Here is a 21,464-nt window from a genome sequence, read left to right as displayed (position 1 = left end):
ATTGGGACAAGCGGAGATCACGTTCCAACCGCTAAGCCGTACCCCGGGCACTAAAGCGTCTTGGCCCCCAGGAACGCTGCAAAACATGTGCGCCAGGTGACGGAACCATTCGTGTTAATCATCCAGATACGCTTCAAGCCAGTGAAACATCTCTCATATTTACAGATTCTTTAAATGTCCTTTCAATATTGGCGGCGAGAAATTGCGATCCCGATGCTAGAGTTAGCGAGACACTATTGAATGTGATCCTCCATGCCAAGTGTGTACGCCGCAGCGACAGCTGCAGGCGGCATAAAACACGACATGAGATACTACAACGCGCGGCCAAGAAAATGGAAGACGGATACTTATAAGAGTAAAACCGATGGCTGCAACCTTGACGACCTTCTCAAAGATCTCTATCCATCGCAGAAGTGCCTTCCAAGATGCGCTCCTCAGCCATGGTCTTCGCCGCCTTGGTGCAGTCTGTCCTGTCGCTCGCCAATGTCAAGAACTTCATCTACATTGTGCCGGATGGATACGGTCCCGCTTCTCAGACAATGGCGAGGGACTATGTCTCATTGCTGCAAAATGGCCAGAATCCCAAAGCACCTGTGAGCTTCCAGCTTGCGGCTGATAAGATGGTGCGTTGAGGAATACTCCAACACTTATGTTATTCAGACTCATAATCTTGGAAGGTCCTCGGCAACGTTCGCACTCTCTCCAGCGATAATCTCATCACGGACTCCGCCGCCTCTGGAACCGCCTTTGCTTGCGGTGTGAAGTCTTACAATAACGGTGCGCGCCTCTCGTGAGGATTCGACAGCCCTGTTCTAACACACGCATCAGCCATCGGCGTCAACCCCGCTGGCGAACCCGTCGGTTCCATCCTCGAGGCCGCCAAACTCGCAGGCATGAAGACGGGTCTGGTCGTCACCAGCACCATCAACCACGCTACTCCCGCGTGTAAGTAGCCCACCGCCAAAACAGCCTTGTCATATGTAACCCCATATTCAATGTACGCCACTCACAGGCAGCCAGGCTACGCGGCCCACGTTGCCGATCGCAACTCGTATGCCAAGATCGCGGAGCATGAGATCGGCTACGGGCATCCACTCGGCCCCGTCGCCGATATTCTCCTCGGAGGCGGCCGGTGCTACTTCAAGCCCGCGTCCGACTTGACCTCCTGCCGGAAGGATGAGATCGATCTCTTTGGCTTCGCTCAGGAGAACGGTTACCACGTGATGCAGAATCGGTCGGCCTTTGACGCCCTCGACAAGGGTCTCGGCGACATTCGCCTTCCTTACATTGGTCTCTTTAATGATGGTACTTCAACACTTCTATTCTCACAATGAAGACAACATAGATGATAACAAACTGCCAGGTCAAATGATGTACGAGATCGACCGCTCCCGCCAACCCTCACAAGAACCATCCCTCCTAGAAATGGTCGAAACGGCCCTCAACTCCCTCCATCGCGACACCCACTGCAGAGAAGAGGGTTACTTCCTCATGATCGAAGCCTCGCGCATCGACCACGCAGGCCACGCCAACGACCCGGCCGCCCACCTCTTCGACACAATCCACTACAACGAGGTCATGGGCTTCGTCCGCGCGTGGATCGACGAACACCCAGACACCCTGCTCATGTCGGCCGCCGATCACGAGTGTGGCGGTCTGACGCTCAACGGCTTCAACCCGCTTCCCCTCGTCAAGGTCAACGCCTCGACTGAGTTTTTGATGGATGTTTGGGACGCGTACACTGGGTCTGATAAGAAGGCCTTTCTGGTGGGTGAGATTTTGCCCGAGTATGGGCTTGCTGATGCTACAGATGCTGAGGTGAATACCCTCCTCGCCGCTGGCTCGCTGAGCTCGGAGCTGGGGAATTTATTGGCTAGTCGTGCGGGTGTGCACTGGTCTACGGGTGGTCATACCGCTTCCGATATCACGCTGTACGGCTACGGTGCTGGCGAGAATGGACGGACCATCAAGGGTGACATGGCTGGTAACTGGGATAATACCGAGTTGCCAAAGTACATTGAGAAGGTTCTTGGCGTTGATATGGGACAGGTTACGGAGTTACTGAGGGCTAATGGGACGGGCTGGGTTGGGAAGCGGGACTTGATCCGACGGTCTGATGAGCATATTCATGGACATGACCATTCTCACTAGGCTATAGTGTTCTTGTTGTATCTTGTAACCGTTCATGAGAGACTCGGACAAATTCAAATCTGAGATATCCATGTATTCATTTCTTGTATAACGCTCAAACCCAGTAGAACAATACTTGAGAATCACTGGCCCCTGCGCCTGATAGCTGTGCCTCCCCAATGCCTCGCATATGGAATGCGAAATCTGTTAAACACAGATTGTTCTATGATATTAGGACATAATTTATGTTGTCTATGTTCTGAGCCGCAAGCCTATGGCCAATCAAATCCTGGTCTCTATCCTCAACTCTCCAAATAACTCCTTAGTACCGTACTACTTTTTCTCATTCTCATCAAAGCAAGTCCATCATTCATATTCAAACGCCGCTCACGCTTGATCAACCAATTCAAAGAACGTAAATATACGGCTCAGAACCGTCCTTGGGTCGGTGTTTGCCCTGCGCCACACGCCTGTTATGCAACACATAAACGGCCTCCTGCAATAAAGCAAACGCCATGCCGATCGAGACCATAATGATCATCGTCAAGAGGCCCTTGTCGTAGCTGTTAAAAGAAAAAGAAGTCAACTAAAAGTCTATAGTAGTTTGACCGGGAGGAAAACTCACAAAGGCAGATCGTTACCCCTGAAGTATTGAGATCCTACCATTAAACCACTGATGGCAGACATCACCCACATGCTTTCTCGTCTGTCAGTGTACTCCCGAGTTTTCTGTGATGAACCAACTACTTACGCAATTCCAATGCTGCGCTCTCTGGGGTCACGGCAATTTACCTGCAACCATGTGTTATGCGCCGGGTGGTAGCAGACAGCAAAAGCATTGATGGCCGTCCACAAACCCCACCTCGACCACTTCCCGACGTGCGGATGCACTGTCCGGGCCACCACCAGTATGGTCAGATAGCACACATGTCCCAACACCACCGTCGATCCTCTCTTATTCGACCGATCACTCAGCATGGCAAAGGCGAAGACGACGGCCATGGCGAGAGACGCGCCGACCGCGGCCAGGGCGTTGGCGCTGATGCGGTCGAAACCGAGGGCCCTTTAGGTAGAGGTAGGTGAGTCAGTAGAGCGCTACTTCAATCTGCAAGAAGTGCAAAGGTTCATGAATTTACTTACATAATGATGGAAGGAGTATATGTTGTGAGCGGCGACCACGTCGAAAAGACGCAAAAGGTGGATACGTAGTGCGGCCATCTCTTGTAGTGCTTGACTGTCTTCCAGACGAGGGCCCAGGGGATTACGATACCGTTTACTCCATCGTTCTTTCCGGGCTCATCGATTTGCATTCTTTGTTGGAGGATCTGCTGTTGTCTTGTCGAGAATCGAATCAGGCCTGGGCTTCCGAGGGGTTTCGGCGTGTCGGGGGATCCGGGGAGGAGGAAGATGAGCATCATGGCAACGACCAGAGTCGCCAGGCCCTCAACTGCGACACAGTATTAGAAGAGTCCATGAGACCCAACAGGCCGAAGGAAAAAATGGAAGGGAGGACTCACTTAGGAAAAGCCACTGCCAACCCGTCAACCCGCCCTTTCCGGCCAACTTCAGTATTCCAGAAGCAAGCAGTGGACTCAGGGCGTTGCCCCCAAACTGCCCAAACATGAAGACGGCAACGCGCTTCGCCAGCTCGTGTTTCGAGTACCAGTTGGACAGGGTGTACATTGATCCGGGGATGTACCCCGCCTCAGCGAGGCCGAGCATGAGGCGGATGGCGAGGAAGCCGGCGCGGTTCTTGACGAGGACTTGGAGCGTGGCGACGGTGCCGAAGAGGAGGACTTGTAGGGAGATCCATTTTCGGGGGCCAAACTACGCGGACGTGTGAGTGAGCTTGGATGGAATCTGGGTGGTAGGCACTTTGGAGGTGGAACTGGTAACGGGAGGGGAGGGGATGTGAATAAGTTTGAGCGTTGGCTTGTACGGACGCACCCTTTGTAACAGCAAGTTACATGGAATCTCCAAGACAACAGTGCCCATGAACATGAGCTGGTTTCCCAGATTGATAGTATCCTGACTGACGTTGATATCCCTCGCGAAGCCGGCTGTAAGTGCTGAAGCTAGGTTCATACGGTCGAGCTGGAACATGAGCAGACCCAAGACAAGGAGAGGTAACACAGTCATGTCGATTCTGAGACCATGATACGTTAGCCTCACTCAAGTCATGAAGCTACTTTAAGCTTAAAATCATGTGTCACTGGGAGCCGGGGAGTTCTCACTTCCTCTTAGCCCTGCGTTCCTCATCAACATCCCACTCCAACTTGTCCTCGGACGCCACGACGGATCGGTCCGTCGGCGTGGTGCACACCATCTTTTCATCTGTCGGAGAGTTCATGGTTGTCGATCACGGCAGTTACACATACATACACGAGAAAGAGACCACGAACATTGGCCATTGGATTCAGCTGAAATGCCATGGCCAAATGCTTTTGTCTTGTGTAGTCGGCCATCCAGGTTCCTATCAGACTCTAAATAATCCCAGTCTGCCCTGGACCGCAAACCCATGCTTCCCCCACATCCACTGCGAATATCCTCAAGAACTTCAGGGTCCAAGAACGCAATGTGGTGTAAGTGCTCGCACCTTGATGGTCTCCCACCTCGCTGGGCCGGGAAGCGCTGATAAGCATTATCGATAACAGCACATGCTCGTGACGGGCGACGGGAGACAACGTTTCCTCGCACGATAACGCCATCGGGCGCTAAGATGACCAAATCGACTTTCCACCACGGTGAACGACACCGGCATCCCTGTCCGACTACCCGGTCAGGCGGTTTACGACAACACGATTGGAGGCTTTGGCAGTTTGGTAGTGGGGTCCACCCCTGTTCAGTTGAACCCCTCCATCCGTCCTCTGCAAGCCGCTCCCAAACTCTCGGGAGGCGGGCAGCTAAAAAAGTGAGAGCATTCGCACTTCGCGTGCTAGGTCAGGTGCCGCGTACCTTATCCTATTCTTTTTCATTTCTGCTTTACAATCCTGTGATACTCTCTTTACGATCCCACGTTGGTCAAGCATAGAGCGTTTCAGGGAATAGCGAGTATCTGAAGAATGGGCGCAGTCAAGCGGGTTGCCGTCATCGGCGCGGGGCCGGCCGGGGCTATCACAATTGACGCCCTGGCACGGGAGAAGGCGTTCGACGTCATTCGTGTGTTTGAGCGTCGAGAGGCAGCGGGAGGATGCTGGTGAGTCTTTCTTTTCGCATTCGTCGCAAGTTGTTTTCATTGGACTGTTGCGCGGGGCTGGTCGTACTCATATGGAGCTCATTGGAGTACCTGGATGGTTTAAGCTGTTCCTGGAAATATCTTCTGGTACTGCTTCGTATTACCTTGTGAGATGAACCAGGAACAAACGAGAACCTTGATGGTGCTCTGTCATCTGGATGACTGAAGCAGATGGCCAACTCCTGCGGCCAATGAACTCCATCATCAATGTCACTGAACATAGCATTACTATTCCTTGACTTAGATGCCACATCGGCGGGCGATGAGATGGAATAGAGACATTCACCGCGTTCGAACGAGGCGAGTCCCCAAAGAACATGCACTAACTCTTCCATCGCAATAGGGTTGGCGACCAAACACCACCACCACACCTGACAAACCTCTCCTCCCTAGCAGCCCGAACCGCCGACCAACCCCTCCCGATCCCGGAAACCCTCCCGTCCCGGACGCCGAAAGCTGCAGCCGGGTCAGTCTCGGCCCCTCCCCCGCCACGCTTCACCGAGTCCGGAATCTACCCCTACCTTGAAACCAACGTCGACGCCATCCCCATGTCCTTCTCCGAGGAATCCCTCCCCGAACAGCGCACCGACAACTCGATTGCGCTGCACGGCCCCGAGACGCCCTTTCGGCACTGGACCGTGGTGCGGGACTTTGTTCAGGGGCTGGTGAACCGTAACGGCTACCAGGATTTCGTCTCCTACCGCACCACCGTCGAGCGCGCTGAGAAAGTTGGGCAAGAGTGGAAGCTCACCCTCAGGAAAGAGGGGGATGAGTGGGACGACTGGTGGGTTGAGTACTTCGACGCTGTTGTGGTTGCGACGGGGCACTACTGGGTTCCTTATGTGCCTCACATTGAGGGCCTCGACGAGTTTGAAAAGGCGCGTCCGGGAAGCGTGATTCACAGCAAGCACTTTCGCGGACGAGATCACTTCCGTAACAAGGTGAATACTCCTTCATGATCTCTCTCTCTCTCTCTTCCCCCGCGAGTCACGAAAAAGTCGCTGACCACTCACAACCCAGCGCGTCGTCGTAGTCGGCGCCTCCGTCTCAGGCGCAGACATCTCCGTCGACCTCGTCAAAACAGCCAAACTCCCCATCTACTCCGTCGTAAACGGCCGCAAAGCAAACCTCTATTTCGGCGACGGCGCCTTCGACCACCCGCAAATCTCCCGCCGCGCCACAATCACCCACATTGACCCCTCCACGAGAACAGTCCACTTCCAGGACGGCACCTCCGTCCCCGGAGTTGACAGCGTCGTCCTCGCCACGGGCTTCATCTGGACCTTGCCCTTCCTTCCTTCGGTCGAACTGCGCAACAATCGCGTCGCGGGGCTCTACCAGCACGTAATCTACCACGCCGACCCGACGCTACTTTTCATCGGCGCCGTGGCCGCGGGGCTGACGTTCAAGATTTTCGAGTGGCAAGCTGTTTTAGCGGCGCGCGTGCTGGCTGGGCGGGCGAAGCTGCCGCCCAAGGAGGAGCAGGCGGCGTGGGAGGCGGAGAGAGTCAAGGAGAAGGGAGACGATATTCGGTTCTCGCTTGTGCATCCGCACTTTGAGGAGTATTTCGAGACGGTGAGGGAGCTTGCGGGCGAGCCTGAGGGTGGGATTGGTAGAGCGCTGCCAGTGTATGATCCGTCTTGGTTTCAGGTGTTTATGGATGGGTTGGAGTTGAGGAAGAAGATGTGGGTGAGGTTGAATGCCGAGGCGCGGGAGGCGGCGGTCAATGGGGTTGGAAAGGAGGGGGAGAAAGGGCCTATTGTGACTACGATTGAGGCACCACAGGAGGTGCGGTAGACTCAGACATACACCAGAAATATTTTGCGAAGAATTTCATCTACATGACAACGTCACGGGTAAAAGGTGATACATACCAAAGTATGACTGGTAAGTGCTGTAGCGGATGACGATGATGCCGCTTGCTCTGCGACATCATGAAGATCTCGTGCCGCAATACCAAGAGAATTAAAAAGCCGCTTGAGTTGCTGATACAAAAGGTAGCCAGTCACCCAGTCAAAACGATCTCCTCTAAGATCCAAAGTCTCAATCACCACGGTTCATGGCTTATACTGGCCACCATCTAACAACGCACACTCAGGTTGCTCGCCGAGTTCCATGGCCATTCGAGCCACGTGATCATTGAGAAGCTGAGAACCAACTCAGATCCTTTCGTTCCCTAGGCGAATCAAATTCTCTCGCTAAGTGACATACTTGCAGCGGGTTGACCCAAGGGGTTGGGATAAGCGCTTACATGTGGGCACCGTCTTACATCAGACGACAGGCAGTCATTCCCAGACCACATCGGCCACTCCTAGCTCGCGTCCCTTGGGGTGAGATTCGAAAAGGGAAAGCCATGCTTCTGCATCGTAGGGAAAACAATGCCAGCGCATGGCTTCTGTTGGACTTGGCGAGCCCGTTAAGTGGTTTGAGCTGAGATGATTGCGGCAACCATGCAGAGATGATCAAGAGACAGCATCGCATGTGAAAAAGAGCCAAGATCCCGCGCCTCGACAACTACAAGCAACAAAATGGATCTGATCTTCAAGGAGAAGAAGCTTTTAAATACAGATACAACGATGGAAACCTCACCGCAGCCTTCCGACCCGCCCAAAAGGCGAGGCCTCAAGCGCCGCATCACCGACCTCCACGTCGACATCACAAGCATCCTACACGGCTACACCCCCACACCGCACTTCCTCGCAAGCGACATCACCGGCTACCTCCTCTTCACCCTCCTCGCGACAGACTGGCCATCCCTCTGGCGCGCAAAGCTCTTCCGCGCCTTTCCCTGCGCCCAGGCGGCCTCCGAGACCTTCTCCGGCTTCTGGAACGCCTTCTGGCAGGAACGATGGCACCAAGAAGACGACGCCGAGTCGAAGACGACCAAGTGGAACCCGGGCTTGTATAAGTCGCCGTCGCCGCGGATGCGCTCGTGTCGCGAGGTGCTGAATCGGCAGCAGGCGTTGCGGAATTGCTGCGCTGCGCAGATGGAGGGGTTTGAGGGGCGGGATGTGGTGAAGGAGATGGTGTTGCAGGTTGCGCTGGCGTTTTGCTGGCTCTGGGCGGTGCTGAAAGAGTACAGACGGCTGCTCTGCCTGGTGCATTCTATAGAGACTGACGGGGAAGAGTGCCGCCGCGAAGAGGTTGGGAGGGAGGTGCCGGTGGTGGTGTGTAAAGGAGAAGGGACTATGCCCGTGGCGCGGGGCGGCCCGTCGTACTGTTGTTTGAGACGGCTCCAAAGACATATTGATCGTGGGCAAAGCATGATTGACAAGTTTGTAGAGCTGGAGATGTGTGATGGTACCGATGATACGCTTTGGACTGAGATGGAGTGGTTAAGCGAGAAGGAAGGTGAGATTCCTGCGGAAATGCCGCAACAAGATCGGTTTCTTGTTGACCGTGTAGTCTTCTCGGCTGGTTTATCATGGCTCATGGTCGCCATCAGCTGCGACTTCGCGACCTTCTACTTCCTCGTCCTGATACGGCGACTACGGGCTCGTTTACTGCCGTAATATAGAGTTACATAGCATCGAGCAAATACTGTCACGAAGTGTTACCTTTAGACACCAGACGCGCATGAAATACCTAGGGCCTAAACATGATAGTAGTGTTTTATTGTGGACATGTATTCATCGGCAATGTCAATTGGGATATCGCTTTCCATGTAAACGCCTTGCAATGCAAATGTCGACTCAGCGTCGTCTTCTGAACTTGCTGTTGTATCCGGGCCCGCCTTTCGCGCCGTTGTTCTTCAGTTTCAATCGCCGGAAATTCGTGTGCGCCATTGCGTTCACCTTTCTGACGGCCTTCTTGACCGCCCCGACCTTCTCCGTCTTCTTTTCTTCCTTCTTCTTGGACTTGGTTTTTGGTGCCGACTCGTCAAACTCTGTGTCCGAACCCGAGCCCGCGAGCTCATCATAGTCGTCCTCTGGATCACCACTGTTTTGTGTTTTTGGCACGCCTTCTTCTTCGTCTCCTTCTTGTGCCTCTTCCTCGGCGGGAGCCGATGGCCGTTTAACGTGGACAGGCTTCATGTTGGATCTCCTCGTCGTTCGTTTCTGCCCCTTCTTCTTGTATACCCTTAGCGGCATTCCATCACGTCCCACCTGCTCTTCATCGGGACTGTCGTAAAGAGTCTCGTCATCAAACCCTCCAAGAGGAAGATTGACCTGACTGTCTGCAGCGAGAATATCCGCTTTCGGCTTCGGAGGCACTTTAGGCTGCACAACTTCGCCTTCCGCCTCCCGTAGAGCCTCGAGTTCGTCTTCGTTGTCCAAGTTATCTTCTTCCACCTTTCTGAGACTTGCTACAATAGCACTGAGGCCACGAACCAGTGGTTTCCGAGGTAATCGCAGGGGCGGCGCTGTGAAGTCATCGCTCTTGCTTGGTGGTGGTTGGGTGTGTCTTTTGAGAAAGGATGGTGTGCTGAACTGAAGCTTCGAAACAGTTGTTGGTGTTTTGGCGTCTGCTGCAGGGACATCTTTGTTCTTCAGAGGTGTCATGAAGCTGTCTAGCATTTGCCGTTTGCTCGTGGACATTGGCGTCCGCCCAAATTTCGCATCATCCTCCTCGTCCATGGGTGTCGCACGTTTCCTTGGCGTCGTCATTACTCTGGCGTCGGCAGAGGTGTTGATGTTCTTTCTTGACGGTGTTCCGAGCTCACGCTCCACCATTAGGTCAAACAATCCCAGTACACGACCATCGCGCTGTGGAGTAGGTCCAATCGATCTTGGAGCCACGGGGCTGAAGAGGGTTCTGGAGATCGAGGGGGTGCTAGTGAGGGCGGCATCTTCGGGATTCGTCCTTCTTTTCGAGGGCGTTTCGGTGTGCCTGGTTTTCTTCGAAGGCGTCCTCGCGAGGGGGGGGATATCGTCCCGCTTCTTTGGTTTCGGAGCTTCTTTTGAAGGTGGAGGAATCTTTCCTGAAAGGATGTCGCGGACTTTGTTGTATTGCTTGTATTTTTGCGCTGGTCACTCGTGTTAATCTTCGATTGCTTTTGTGCTTTCAGACGTAAGATACTGACCTATGTCGGCGTTGCTTTTGATATCACCTCTGCCCGGCTTCTTCCCATCGTGAGACTTTGCCCAGGAGGTCTCCCACGTCTTGAGTTCGACACGTAGTTTCTGTGACTGGAGCTCATACTCTGCCTTTGTCGGTTCGTCCATTATGGGGCAGTCGCTGGTCAAGATGCATCTACGTCATTGAAGATTGTGAAGGCGCAGAATTAAGGTTGAGTAAGTGGTTTGGATTGAGGTACGTAGTTGAAGACGTCCAGGGTGGATTTCAAGGTGGAGGGAAAAGAAACGCGGTTGACGCGACAAGGAAAAAGCACTAAACACGAAAGATGCACGGTCGCCCAGCAGCACTTTGGGTACGTATCTAACCGGCCGAAGAGATTGCCCCACCATGGAATTCCTTATCTTATCAGAGTTTAAGCTGCTTCCACGAATGTCACGCTGATTAACACAGCCGTCACACTGGACTGACATGGTGACATCGTCGTTCTCCTCCGTCAAACACCACTTCCTTTCTCTTGAGCACACTCTACACCTGTGGCATGTCCGCCGAAGCGATATCCAGCGACAACTCGAGTTCACGAGATCTCCATTCCGTCGTCTTGCAGACAACGCTGCAGGAGATCACCACGCGACCGACGGATCTTCAAGACTGTTGCGTCATTTGCCTCGAAGAGATCACCGAAGGCTGCGAGGCGCAACCCTGCCACCACCACAACTTCGATTTCCTCTGTCTCGCGACATGGCTAGAACGACAAATAGCATGCCCGCTATGCAAGACCGAGATCAAGGAGGTCCGTTACGAGTTTAGCGACGACCGAAAGCAATGGAAGACCTTCAAGGCCCCAGAGAGACCCTCGGATAAGGCTGGAGACACAACGAATGCCCCTTCTGGTCAGCAAACGAGACGATATTACTCTCAAGCCCGCCCACGGCGACCGCGGCCCTATGCGCCTTCGACGACCCGGCCCAATCTGTCTCAAGATGAGGCAATCACCCGCCGAAGACATGTCTATCGACATCAATTGTACTCGCTACACGTGGGCTCAAACAGGATATCAAGATACCGAGATTTGACTCCGCAAATATTTGCCTCCGATACAGAGCTTGTCTCGCGCGCGCGTACATTTCTTCGGCGCGAACTACAGGTCTTTGAGTTCCTCTCGCCCGATCATGATGCAAGGCCGCTAGATACCGACCCGGTCCGACGTCGCAGAGCCAACAATGCCGAGTTCTTGCTCGAGTACATCATCGCTATCTTGAAGACTGTGGATATGCAAGGCAGCATGGGCCAAGCTGAGGAGCTCATTCAAGAGTTTCTGGGCAGAGAGAATACACGATTGCTGCTTCATGAACTTCGGGCGTGGCTGAGAAGCCCCTACATGTCGCTCGAAAGCTGGGACCGCGCTGTGCAGTATCCAGATATTACACTCAAGCGGCGACGGTCACAGAGTCGCAGCGCAGCTAATCGTGGAGAATCGTCCACGACCAACAGTATATACCCTTCAACCTGGAGGAGAGATGAGAGACAGAGGCATCGCAGGCAGCCTTACGAATCGCGTCGGTCACGGAATGACCAGAGATTACGAGAGGCGACAGAACGATACTCTGTTGATTGAGCACTGATAGCACGACTCGGACATGATAATACCCATCGCTGTGGCTTCACACCTATTTACGGCGGATCCTTTTGCGGAACTATTTTGCGCAGTGGATGACAGAGGATACAAGCTTTAGACTGGCCTGTGCTTTATTAGCTTGCAACTTTGCAAGGGCGGCAGGGCGGCAGGGCCCTTGGCGGTGGTAATGAACAAGGGGCGCACATAGACTCCACGAATCATGAATGCAACGTAACAAATCAAGTGCCGAAATGCAGAGTGCCGAACGACCATCGGAACCTTCCCAGACCCGCCTTCGCCGATTTTGCTTCGGCTGAATAATGGCGGATTGTGGGCTCGTTGGTGCTGATGTGAAGAGACGAGACGGGGTAAGCTCGTCTCGATATGGAGGAATCCCGCCGGCCTGTAGCTAAATGATTCCGGTCGGATCGGGCTCCGGGCCTGATTGGTAATCAACTAAAAGTCGGCGCCCAGTTACGGCGGAGTCCCGCCGTATTCGAGCGAGGCCGAGGCCGAGTTTTACGACATATTTGACGTCTTTGATTCCCATATCGTAGACTTCGAAGATGGACTTTGCTCAACCAATATCTGTGTACCTGTTCATATTCTCCTCATCGTCGAGCAAGAAAATTTGGAAGTGAATGAACGCCGCACGCCAAGCAAGCAAGATGTCCACCATCAACATCAAAGTCATATCAGACCCCGTCTGCCCCTTTGTAAGACGCCCTTGGGACTCATCAGAGAAGAAAAAAAAACGAGGTCACTAACATCACTGGCAGTGCTATCTCGGCAAGGCCCGTCTGAACAGGGCCATAGACCTCTACAAAAAGACGTACCCCGGCGGCAAGGACGACACCTTCAACGTAACCTGGCAAGCCTACTACCTCGACCCGACGGCGCCCCGCAAGGGCGTCCCCGTCAACGAGCGCATGGCGGCGCGCTTCGGCGCCGACAGGCTGGAGATGATGCACGCGCGCATGAAGAAGCTGGGCGCGGCCGAAGGCTTCAATTTCACGTTCGGGGGCAAGATCGGGCACACGCGGGACGCGCACCGGACGATCCAGCTGGCGAAGACCAAGGGTCCCGAGGTGGAGAACGCGGTGGTGGACTCGATTATGAAGAGCTACTTTGAGGAGGACGGGGACGTGACGAGCTGGGATATGATTGTGGACGCGGCGGTGCGGGGCGGGCTTGAGAGGGGGGAGGTGAGGCGGTGGCTCGAGGAGGGTAAGGGAGGGGAGGAGGTTGATCGGCAGGTGGAGGAGGCGTATCGGATGGGGGTGAGGGGGGTGCCGCATTTCGTGATTGAGGACAAGTATGAGGTTGGGGGCGCGCAGGAGGTGGGTGAGTTTTTGGGACAGATTGTTGCGGCGAGGGAGAGGGGTGGGAGGGCAGCGGGGGCACGGGACGGGCTTTCGTGTTGAGGTTGTCGTGGCACGCACGCTCACATGGAGAATGTAATCGGGGTGTAGGGTAATTCTGGGTCATGATGGAGTTTTGTTTGAATTTCTGGGGTATCATGTCGTAAAACAACCATGGTAGTAGAAGCGCCCTCGTTTACTATCCTCATTCCTTTTTTTTCCAACCAACATCACATGTTCAGCAATGCTCCCAAATCCTTTTCCATCGCCCGCAACCGCTGCTGCAGCTCCCGCTTCTTCTTATCAAGCTCCCTCACAAACTCCTCCTCGGCCCGTAGGTCCTCTTCCGTCATGACATCCTCGCCCGCTTCTTCCTCTTCGTCCTCTTCGTCATCAAATTGCTCGTCATCTCCCTCACTCATCCAATGATCCTTGTTCATTCTCTCCACCGCAGCCTGGTTCTCGGCAACCTTTGCCTCGTAGTACGCCAACGTATTCGTCTGGTGCGCGTACCGCGACCTCAGCTGCGGAATCCGCTCGAGCGCGCCGGGGAGAGCGTACACGCCGCACAGCTTCGTCGCGCCCTGCAACAGTACCTCGACGTCGACGTCGCCCCCTTTGCTCGCGGCCTGGCGCTCGCCGCGGCGCAGCTGGGCGTGGAGGTCGCCTCCGAGGACGGCGGAGACGGCGGTGTGGCGGCGGGGTCCGCCTATACCTCCGCCGCCTGCAGCGCGGGAGGTTCCTGGTGGTGGGCCGGTTGTGACTTCACCCGAAGCGACGTTGAAGACGGTTTGGCGGCGGGAGGTGGTGGGTTTCGCTTCTTGGTTTTGGGAGGATGATGATGTTGCTGGCGGTGGTGGGGGCGGGGGTACGGAGAAGAGGGCGCGTTCGTGGGCTTCGGTGTCGCGGATTAGGGAGGTGATATCGGTGTTGTAGAGCATTGCATTTGTGAAGATTTTGGGCGGTGGGAAGCTGCCATGGTGTGTTAGTGAATGTCTCGGATGGCGGCCAAATTGAGGGTATCTTGAGGAGGGTGCTTTTGACGAGGAGGGGCAGTGCGTACGGGAGCGAGTCGATGCCCTCGCAGCAGAGAGCTATCTGCTCGAGGTGGATTGCGAGCATTGACATAGTGGTGGTGTCTTGTTTTTTGATACCTCGAGTACGGAGTTGCGCTCTGCAGACGGTCGATGTTGAAGGTGTATAGTCAGTCCAGTGTTGATGTTGGATTCGGAGGTTTCAATGTCAACAAACTGCCCCACCAAACACATGATTTGTTTCTCAGTTGGAGAAGGAGCTCTCTCCCCCACGACCTTTGCTTGGCGCACGGACCAGCTCATGTTCATCCCCAAAACCTGCAGCTCAGCTGGGCGTCAACTTCCCCTTCCTCCACCTCTGTCACTCGTCAACTCTTCAACAGCTGCTGTGATCATCTTAAATCATCGTGGTCCCAGGCACTGCGACGAAGCCACGCATCATTTTGATGAGATTGAGGCTTCAATATCAGGCTGTGACGGCTGAGACCAATGACTCCACCAAGGCTCAAGGCATCTCCTCGTTGGACGGCAGTACGAATACAAACAACGCTGATGGAAGATTGACAAGAGCAACTGCGTCAAATCTGACAGCCAAGCCTCTATATGTCTCTCCCACGCTTGAATCACTCGACGGACAAGGAAGTCAGAAGTCAATTCACCTCAACTTTTGGTGATGCATAGCTGCACGCGGTAGAACCCGAACCACTCAGCTCGGTGTCTACCAGATCGACATCCAGCCACTCACTTCCCCAAGACGAACGGTCAGAGCTTGGACATTATTCACGAGGCAATTGTTCCGTACCAAGCACAATCAGATTTCAAGGCTGCCTGTTGCCTCGCCGGGTGAGGATCGCAATAAGCGGCTTGGACCCTCGAGGATGTGACTCTGTCGGGCTGAACGTGCCGATTAGCTGGGCACGTAACGTCAGAAATGACGACAGATGGACGCTCTCATTGGGTCCTATGCGCGTCTGCTGGCTTTCCTTCAAAGGCTGTTGGCGCATGTGGTGCACTCTTGCTACGGCAGCCTGTAAGACGCCCACATGCAACTCAAACAGCCCCGACAACGCAAGGCATAGTTGCTTTCTCTGACTTCTTGTCATCTTCTGTTCGCAACTTTATCGGTGTAACCGTCAGTGGCATCTAGTTGTGGACTCTGTCAACATCTCAGAGCCTTGCATGGTACTTTACCAGAGGCATGCTTTGGATCTCTTGGTGCACAGCCTGGATCTGACTGCATCTCGCTCTCGCGCATCGCATCTTCGCTTATTCGCACCCCATCTCAGCCCCCAAAAACACACCAGACATTGTCAATCTGTAAGGCAACATGGAGGGCAGGCAGCGGGGTGGCGCCCTAGCCGCTGCGACCGACCCCCCTAATTGGCGAGTGCCCCCTGGTCGAGTGACCAGCCAAGATGGAAGATGGGCGCCGTCGTCTATCCCGGCCCGGGTTCAGGCCAACTCAGCCCTGCCTGCACCTTGTGTCTGCTGTGTCTCTACTTCTTTTCTGGAGCAGAAAAATGTCTTACCTCTTCCCCATGAAATGCTAACGACCGCTACGAGGGGAACTAGGATCTCTAGTTTGTGGTTGGAAGTTTGTTCGTTTGTCTGACCGGCGCCGCCCTCCATCCCCATCTGCTTCCCCACGATATAATGCCGCGTGAGCACCCACCGTCCGTCTCCCGCTGGTCACTTGACCACATTCCTTTCCTGTCATCACCCTCTCTGTCATTTTCACTTTCGCCATCTGCCTATTCTTGGCTCTATATCGTCCTAGCCATACCCGTCATCATGGCCGCCGGCCTCTTCTCCATCCCAGGTTTGGGCGACAGGTTCGCGGTGCGGTATCGATCACGACAACAGAAACGAACAGAGCTGCATAAACAGAGGATGGGTTCGACACAGTTTCTCGGCTCCCAGGTGGGAGGCAGCTCCGTCATCAGCTATTCTTACACCGATTTCCCCTGGAAGCTGCTCGCATGGGATATTTACTACTTTTTCCAGTACATCTGGGCTCTTCCCTGGATCGTATGGCCTATTACCCCAGCCGATTCGGGGGACCTCGATGAGTTGGCTTTCACAAGGCAAAACCTCTTTTGCGTGGGAATGCATCTTTTCCTGTGCGTTTTGCAAATTGGCTTCATCTTGGCTTTGCCCTTTGCCGTCTTATTGCCTATTTGGATCGCCGGCCTCGCCTTCGGTGCCTTCTTCGCCGTCAACTATCTGCTCTGCCTGTTGCTGAATGGGCCGACCCTCACCTACACCTCGGATCCCAAGTACGCACCTGAGCTACCAGAGCACGCTCACGAGAAATGGATCTTTTTGAACGGAGTTGCCGTCGGGTAAGTTGTTATCGACTCTCACTTCGTGTTCCCAGTGCATTTCAATATGCCTCTATGAGGAACTAGATGGGGGCATAACAGACTGACTAACACGCATCAGGGACCACTGGATGAAGAACAATCTAAACAGACTCGCTCTCACCTTCAAGCGGCCAATCCTCGGTATCCATAACCAGACCTCGGGAATCCTCTTTGATGTTGTCGAATGTCTCATCCAACGGAACTTGGGGTACGCAACCTACGACGTACGAATGTGCTATCGTATTGTCAAGGAAACGCTTTACAACCCACAATACTCCAAGGTGGTCTTCGTTTTGCATTCGCAGGGAGGCATCGAGGGTGGTCTCGTTCTTGACTGGCTATTGCAGGAATTGCCACAAGATCTTCTTGCTAAACTCGAGGTAAGTGACATCAGACACTCCGTACAACAACACTTCTAACAATGTCTAGGTCTACACATTTGGTAATGCCGCAAACCACTTCAACAATCCCCATCGCCATGCAATGTCCCAGGCCCTGGCACAAAACAATCCGGCGGCCATGACTTTGACCACGACAAGCATAACCCACGGCGACTTCGTGGACAGCCCCATATCGCCAGTCGCCAACAGCGGTCAACAACGTTTTGTCTCGAGTCACAGCACCGGAAGCAAAAGCAACCACAGCAACCCGCGCACGCCCAGCCTTCCCAAAGAGTCGTCCTCCATTTCTTCTCGATCCTCCACGGCCGCACTGGACCGCGCTATTGGCCACGTCGAGCACTACGCCCACACCACCGACTTTGTCGCCATCTGGGGCGTCTTGCACTTTTGCACCTCCCTCACAGCGGACCACAGCATGCCGCGCTTCATCGGGCGGCTTTTCGTAAGGGCCTCGGAGCGCGGTGGACACCAGTTTTGTCAGCACTACCTCGACGGCATGTTCCCCCTCGCAAAGGACCCTGAGACGGGCGAGTTTATCGGCGCGGCGGAGGAGAGCGAGTTCATGGAGAGCGAAATCCAGGTCGGACGGCAGGGTGATGCCGGGGCCAACGCGCGCGAGGCGTTTGAGGTTGCGTATTTGGGGCGCGATGTCAACAATGAGGTTGAGTTCCATGGGGAACACGTCAAGGGACGGCATAGGAAGAAGACGGTCAAGGTGAAGGATCTTTCGAGATTGTGGCTGTACCGGAATGGACGCAGTCCGCCCGAGACGCCGCCTTATTTATATACGGAAAATGGGATCGTGAGGAACGCGACTTTGTAGATTGGTATTTGGTGGTTGTGTTTTGGTTTGTGTAGGTGGTTCTGTAGAATGATACCCTCTAGTTGTTATTGCGCACGTTTGGCTCGTTCATTATATAACGCCGATTATTGAAGATGGTATCAGTTTCCGTGTATGACTTACATGGTTCGGCGCTCCTAGTTGTGTACGGATCATCGTCAGGAAGTTGTGCTGATAGAGTCATATACTATCCAGCAAAAGAACTCGGTCCTGCTGGCATTGAGGCTGCATTTGATATACCCATGCACATCACGACAAGTGTGACGGAGGGAAGGAAGGAGAGAGAGCATGTAGATTAAAAAGCAAAAAAACAACAATGGGACGACCGATCGAGGATTCGAACTTGGATCCCGAAATAGACAGGAGTCTTCACTGCCTAACCGGGACCTCTGCAGCTCGAATTTGACCCCTCGACCATACGGCCCAGGTACTTGTTGTTGAGGACTTGGTGATGATTCATTGGATATGGAGCCTCGTGGGCGGTCTGGGTTGCTTTCTGGGAAGGTGCCGCTGGAATGATTGAGAAGGTGTGGAAGGTGTGGATGCCACACTGGCACCTGCCTTATATAGGTGCCGAAATATTTACTACCACATCTTTTGTCTTATTTGTTTATTTTTGTAACAGGTGTTGGGTAACAGAGAGAGCTCTGTGAGGGTATATAAGGACGGGCAATGCGCCAGAGACCTATGATGGAGGCAAGGCATCACGATCACCTGAGATTCCGGTGCTATCGTAGGGCTGTAATCCGAAGTCTAGGACTGAGCCATTCCGTATTGCTTGAGTTTCATTACTTGAGCTTTTATGGCTCTCTCAGGTGTGTCGGATAGTTTTAAGTGGAGAGGGGGAAGACATTCCATCTGAGGGTCTTGGCCACTGGCTCGTGAGTATTCAGCATTGTATACCTATGACCAGAACGAGCAAGGATGGCTGTGTGGTGTGCTTTGTGAGTTTGGGCCGTAGGACACTGTAGTGTTGTTGTGCTGAAAACCGCAGAAAACCAGTGCGGAGTTGGTACTCAACTATCACAACGCCTGCTCGCTATGATGCGTGGCGAGGGAAGGAGAAGAGACACCTCTCACTGGACTTCAATATATAAGTACATGATAGACTGTCAACTTTAGGAGCTGCGCGGTGAAATTCACCTTGACAAATCAGCCTCGCGGAGTATCAGCACGGCAGAATCAAGGCAGAAAAACAAGGACTTATAAACCACCACCACGTGAGATTCAGGGAGAGACTATGTACATCGTGTACCTTTGTCTTTGCAGTTGTGTGGCCGATCTAGCGAATTTCAGGAAAAAGGTTTTGAAGTGAGGGGTCTATACTCGAGGTATCATATGATAGATGCGCCACGGTAAGGTATTGCATTGCATTGCAGGCACGTAGGCAGCGTAAGATCCGGGGTGCAAACGTGCATGCTGGTGTCAGTATCGTGGCTTAATGAATGACGATATGCGAAACAGCGCACACGAGGGAGAAAAAGAAATGGCGTGCGATAATTATATTAATGAAGTCTTTAAGCTTGAGTTGGCAAAGTTGGCGACTTGACTTGGGTGTCTCAAGTCCTCCATGTGACACAAGCGACTTCTACCTTTTGTTCTGTAACATGCGCATGAATTATCACTTGAGATATGTCTGATTGGCAGAGCGAAATGATAAAAAATAATCTTACACCACTGGGTCGAATTGCTCATAGGTCATACAATGCGTGAAGCCGATATTGACGACATTGGTGATGTTCCTCTCGGTGAAGAACCCTCACCGAAATGTCAGACGGGCAGCGGGCCGATGAGGATCCATTTTGAGGTGTGTGTGAGTGGAGCCTACCTTATCGCAATGACTCACCGAGTGGCGGGTAGTGGGTCCGTCTCTCTTTTTTTTCGCCTGCAAGCTGCCCGGCTGCGGTCTTGCCCCTGTCGATGAAATGGGGACCCTGATAAAATCGGCTGGGAAACGATTATGCCAGCAAAAAACACGCATGCCCAACGGGATCCATCCTTCATGTCGGGACCCACGTCTATCCGAAAGTTATCCGCATGTAAAAAGTAAAATGTTCAAATCAAATTGCTTGGGCTTGACATGTGTCCGGCCGTGAAACTCAGCCTTGTTCGGTTTTCTGTTTCCGCTTGGACGACATTCTCGAATCATTTCAGGTTTTCTCCCCCCTTACTTAAGCAGTGGCATGACACTCGTCCGTCATTCATATTGCTCACTTCCGTGTAATAGCGGATGAATGGACTAGGGACACCGCCTCATTGTGAGTAAGATACGCCAGAGCTATTTTGATCGAATGCGCAAAAAGCAGGGCGGCTCACGCAATGGTTGTTGTGGCGCGCGTCCCGAGAGAGAAAATGTTTCCTCCCAACAAATGGACAACGAATCCTGAAGGTGGATCCATCCATGTCCGAAGCTACCTGCTTTATAAGGTAATGAAGATAAGTCACGGTGAAGGAGCTGCCGTAAGCTAAACCAGTAAAGCTATCCAAGATCGGAAAGCAGGGGACCTCACGCATATCTTAGCTTGGCTAAGAACGGGAAGAGAAAAAAAAAACTGTCAAGAATAGGTCCGCATGCCTCAGCCCTGGCATCTGGTTCGCGGCTCGCGCCATCTTGAAATCTTGTCAATCATTTCATTATCGGGCCGCCGAAAATTGACGCAAGCCGCTCCCTGCGCCTTCGGAGTACCCACCGATTCCACACACCTGTTTGTTTTACGCTTGGGAGGGGCCCATCAGAGCGGCAAAGGAGGGTCAAAGGACTCGAGGAGGCAGCTTGTGGTCCAGAACGGTGTGAGCGGGCCCCATAATAAAAACTGGAAATAACCCGAGCCCATCTCGAATTCGTTTCGCCATCTCTGCGGCGCCGCGCATTTTCTGCCCTACGCGCCTCCCTATCAAGGGTCTAACGCCTATCTACGGAGTCCTCAGGCGTCCTCTTTTTTGATAAGTGACTCGAGGGCGAGAAATTTATTTTCATACAAAGGGGATGGGTTTTTCCTCATCCTTCTCACCTGCCGATTAGCAAACATCCAACTAGGAATTGTTTACCCCCCAACCCTTGGAGCTTCCTCGAAGGCTCCTCACAACATCATCAACAGCAACATCAATAACACCGCCAAAAGGCATTATCCACACCACCAAGCCATGCAGTCGGTCCACATCAAGCACGGCTCAATCCGACAGGGCAAGTTTGACATCTACTGGAGCAAGGACAATGAGTGGGCCATCATCGACGAGGAGGAGGAGGAGAACGAGCGCAGGCTGAAGGAGCTTCATCGCCTGAGCACGCGATACTGGAGCGCTGGTCTCTTGGTTGTCCTGGTACCCGCTATGTGCGGTCTACTTTGGTGCTGCCGGTAAGCAATTTTGTCTTTCACCTCACTTATCTTGAGATCTCACTCACTAACACCTCACCTCAGATTCAGAAGACGCCTCTAAAAAGTATCGCGAGCTTTCAACACTCCA

General features: G+C 53.4%; 10 protein-coding genes across 10 annotated transcripts; 7 read left to right on the top strand and 3 right to left on the bottom strand.

Moving 5' to 3' along the window:
* Positions 1 to 425: 425 nt before the first annotated feature.
* On the top strand, positions 426 to 2,151 carry CABS01_05142 (alkaline phosphatase; the record flags this gene model as incomplete). Its single annotated transcript, XM_060538512.1, has 5 exons — positions 426 to 623; positions 678 to 777; positions 829 to 945; positions 1,021 to 1,305; positions 1,364 to 2,151. 5 exons carry the CDS (start codon positions 426 to 428, stop codon positions 2,149 to 2,151), a joined length of 1,488 nt encoding a protein of 495 aa, XP_060405684.1.
* Positions 2,152 to 2,536: 385 nt separating this feature from the next.
* Positions 2,537 to 4,480, bottom strand: CABS01_05141 (major facilitator superfamily transporter; the record flags this gene model as incomplete). Its single annotated transcript, XM_060538511.1, has 7 exons — positions 2,537 to 2,693; positions 2,756 to 2,827; positions 2,882 to 3,193; positions 3,271 to 3,577; positions 3,648 to 3,957; positions 4,078 to 4,276; positions 4,365 to 4,480. The coding sequence occupies 7 exons, from the start codon at positions 4,478 to 4,480 to the stop codon at positions 2,537 to 2,539; spliced, it is 1,473 nt and encodes a 490-aa protein (XP_060405683.1).
* A 712-nt stretch (positions 4,481 to 5,192) lies between these two features.
* CABS01_05140 (uncharacterized protein) lies at positions 5,193 to 7,162 on the top strand (the record flags this gene model as incomplete). Its single annotated transcript, XM_060538510.1, has 3 exons — positions 5,193 to 5,326; positions 5,709 to 6,306; positions 6,386 to 7,162. 3 exons carry the CDS (start codon positions 5,193 to 5,195, stop codon positions 7,160 to 7,162), a joined length of 1,509 nt encoding a protein of 502 aa, XP_060405682.1.
* A 731-nt stretch (positions 7,163 to 7,893) lies between these two features.
* CABS01_05139 (uncharacterized protein) lies at positions 7,894 to 8,877 on the top strand (the record flags this gene model as incomplete). Its single annotated transcript, XM_060538509.1, has 1 exon — positions 7,894 to 8,877. The coding sequence occupies one exon, from the start codon at positions 7,894 to 7,896 to the stop codon at positions 8,875 to 8,877; it is 984 nt and encodes a 327-aa protein (XP_060405681.1).
* Positions 8,878 to 9,057: 180 nt separating this feature from the next.
* Positions 9,058 to 10,530, bottom strand: CABS01_05138 (DNA replication regulator SLD2; the record flags this gene model as incomplete). Its single annotated transcript, XM_060538508.1, has 2 exons — positions 9,058 to 10,331; positions 10,389 to 10,530. 2 exons carry the CDS (start codon positions 10,528 to 10,530, stop codon positions 9,058 to 9,060), a joined length of 1,416 nt encoding a protein of 471 aa, XP_060405680.1.
* Positions 10,531 to 10,922: 392 nt separating this feature from the next.
* On the top strand, positions 10,923 to 11,999 carry CABS01_05137 (uncharacterized protein; the record flags this gene model as incomplete). Its single annotated transcript, XM_060538507.1, has 1 exon — positions 10,923 to 11,999. The coding sequence occupies one exon, from the start codon at positions 10,923 to 10,925 to the stop codon at positions 11,997 to 11,999; it is 1,077 nt and encodes a 358-aa protein (XP_060405679.1).
* Positions 12,000 to 12,667: 668 nt separating this feature from the next.
* On the top strand, positions 12,668 to 13,423 carry CABS01_05136 (DSBA-like thioredoxin domain-containing protein; the record flags this gene model as incomplete). The annotated part of the gene is made up of 2 exons (XM_060538506.1): positions 12,668 to 12,715; positions 12,779 to 13,423. 2 exons carry the CDS (start codon positions 12,668 to 12,670, stop codon positions 13,421 to 13,423), a joined length of 693 nt encoding a protein of 230 aa, XP_060405678.1.
* Positions 13,424 to 13,590: 167 nt separating this feature from the next.
* CABS01_05135 (DASH complex subunit Spc34) lies at positions 13,591 to 14,488 on the bottom strand (the record flags this gene model as incomplete). The annotated part of the gene is made up of 2 exons (XM_060538505.1): positions 13,591 to 14,332; positions 14,424 to 14,488. 2 exons carry the CDS (start codon positions 14,486 to 14,488, stop codon positions 13,591 to 13,593), a joined length of 807 nt encoding a protein of 268 aa, XP_060405677.1.
* A 1,559-nt stretch (positions 14,489 to 16,047) lies between these two features.
* On the top strand, positions 16,048 to 17,981 carry CABS01_05134 (uncharacterized protein; the record flags this gene model as incomplete). The annotated part of the gene is made up of 3 exons (XM_060538504.1): positions 16,048 to 16,736; positions 16,837 to 17,137; positions 17,187 to 17,981. 3 exons carry the CDS (start codon positions 16,048 to 16,050, stop codon positions 17,979 to 17,981), a joined length of 1,785 nt encoding a protein of 594 aa, XP_060405676.1.
* Positions 17,982 to 21,143: 3,162 nt separating this feature from the next.
* CABS01_05133 (uncharacterized protein) lies at positions 21,144 to 21,437 on the top strand (the record flags this gene model as incomplete). The annotated part of the gene is made up of 2 exons (XM_060538503.1): positions 21,144 to 21,355; positions 21,419 to 21,437. The coding sequence occupies 2 exons, from the start codon at positions 21,144 to 21,146 to the stop codon at positions 21,435 to 21,437; spliced, it is 231 nt and encodes a 76-aa protein (XP_060405675.1).
* Positions 21,438 to 21,464: the final 27 nt, after the last annotated feature.

Source organism: Colletotrichum abscissum, assembly GCF_030869225.1.
Source record: "Colletotrichum abscissum strain IMI 504890 chromosome Unknown Scaffold_10.1, whole genome shotgun sequence".
In the NCBI taxonomy this organism is placed as follows: domain Eukaryota; kingdom Fungi; phylum Ascomycota; class Sordariomycetes; order Glomerellales; family Glomerellaceae; genus Colletotrichum; species Colletotrichum abscissum.
This window is presented reverse-complemented; position numbering and strand designations above follow the sequence as displayed.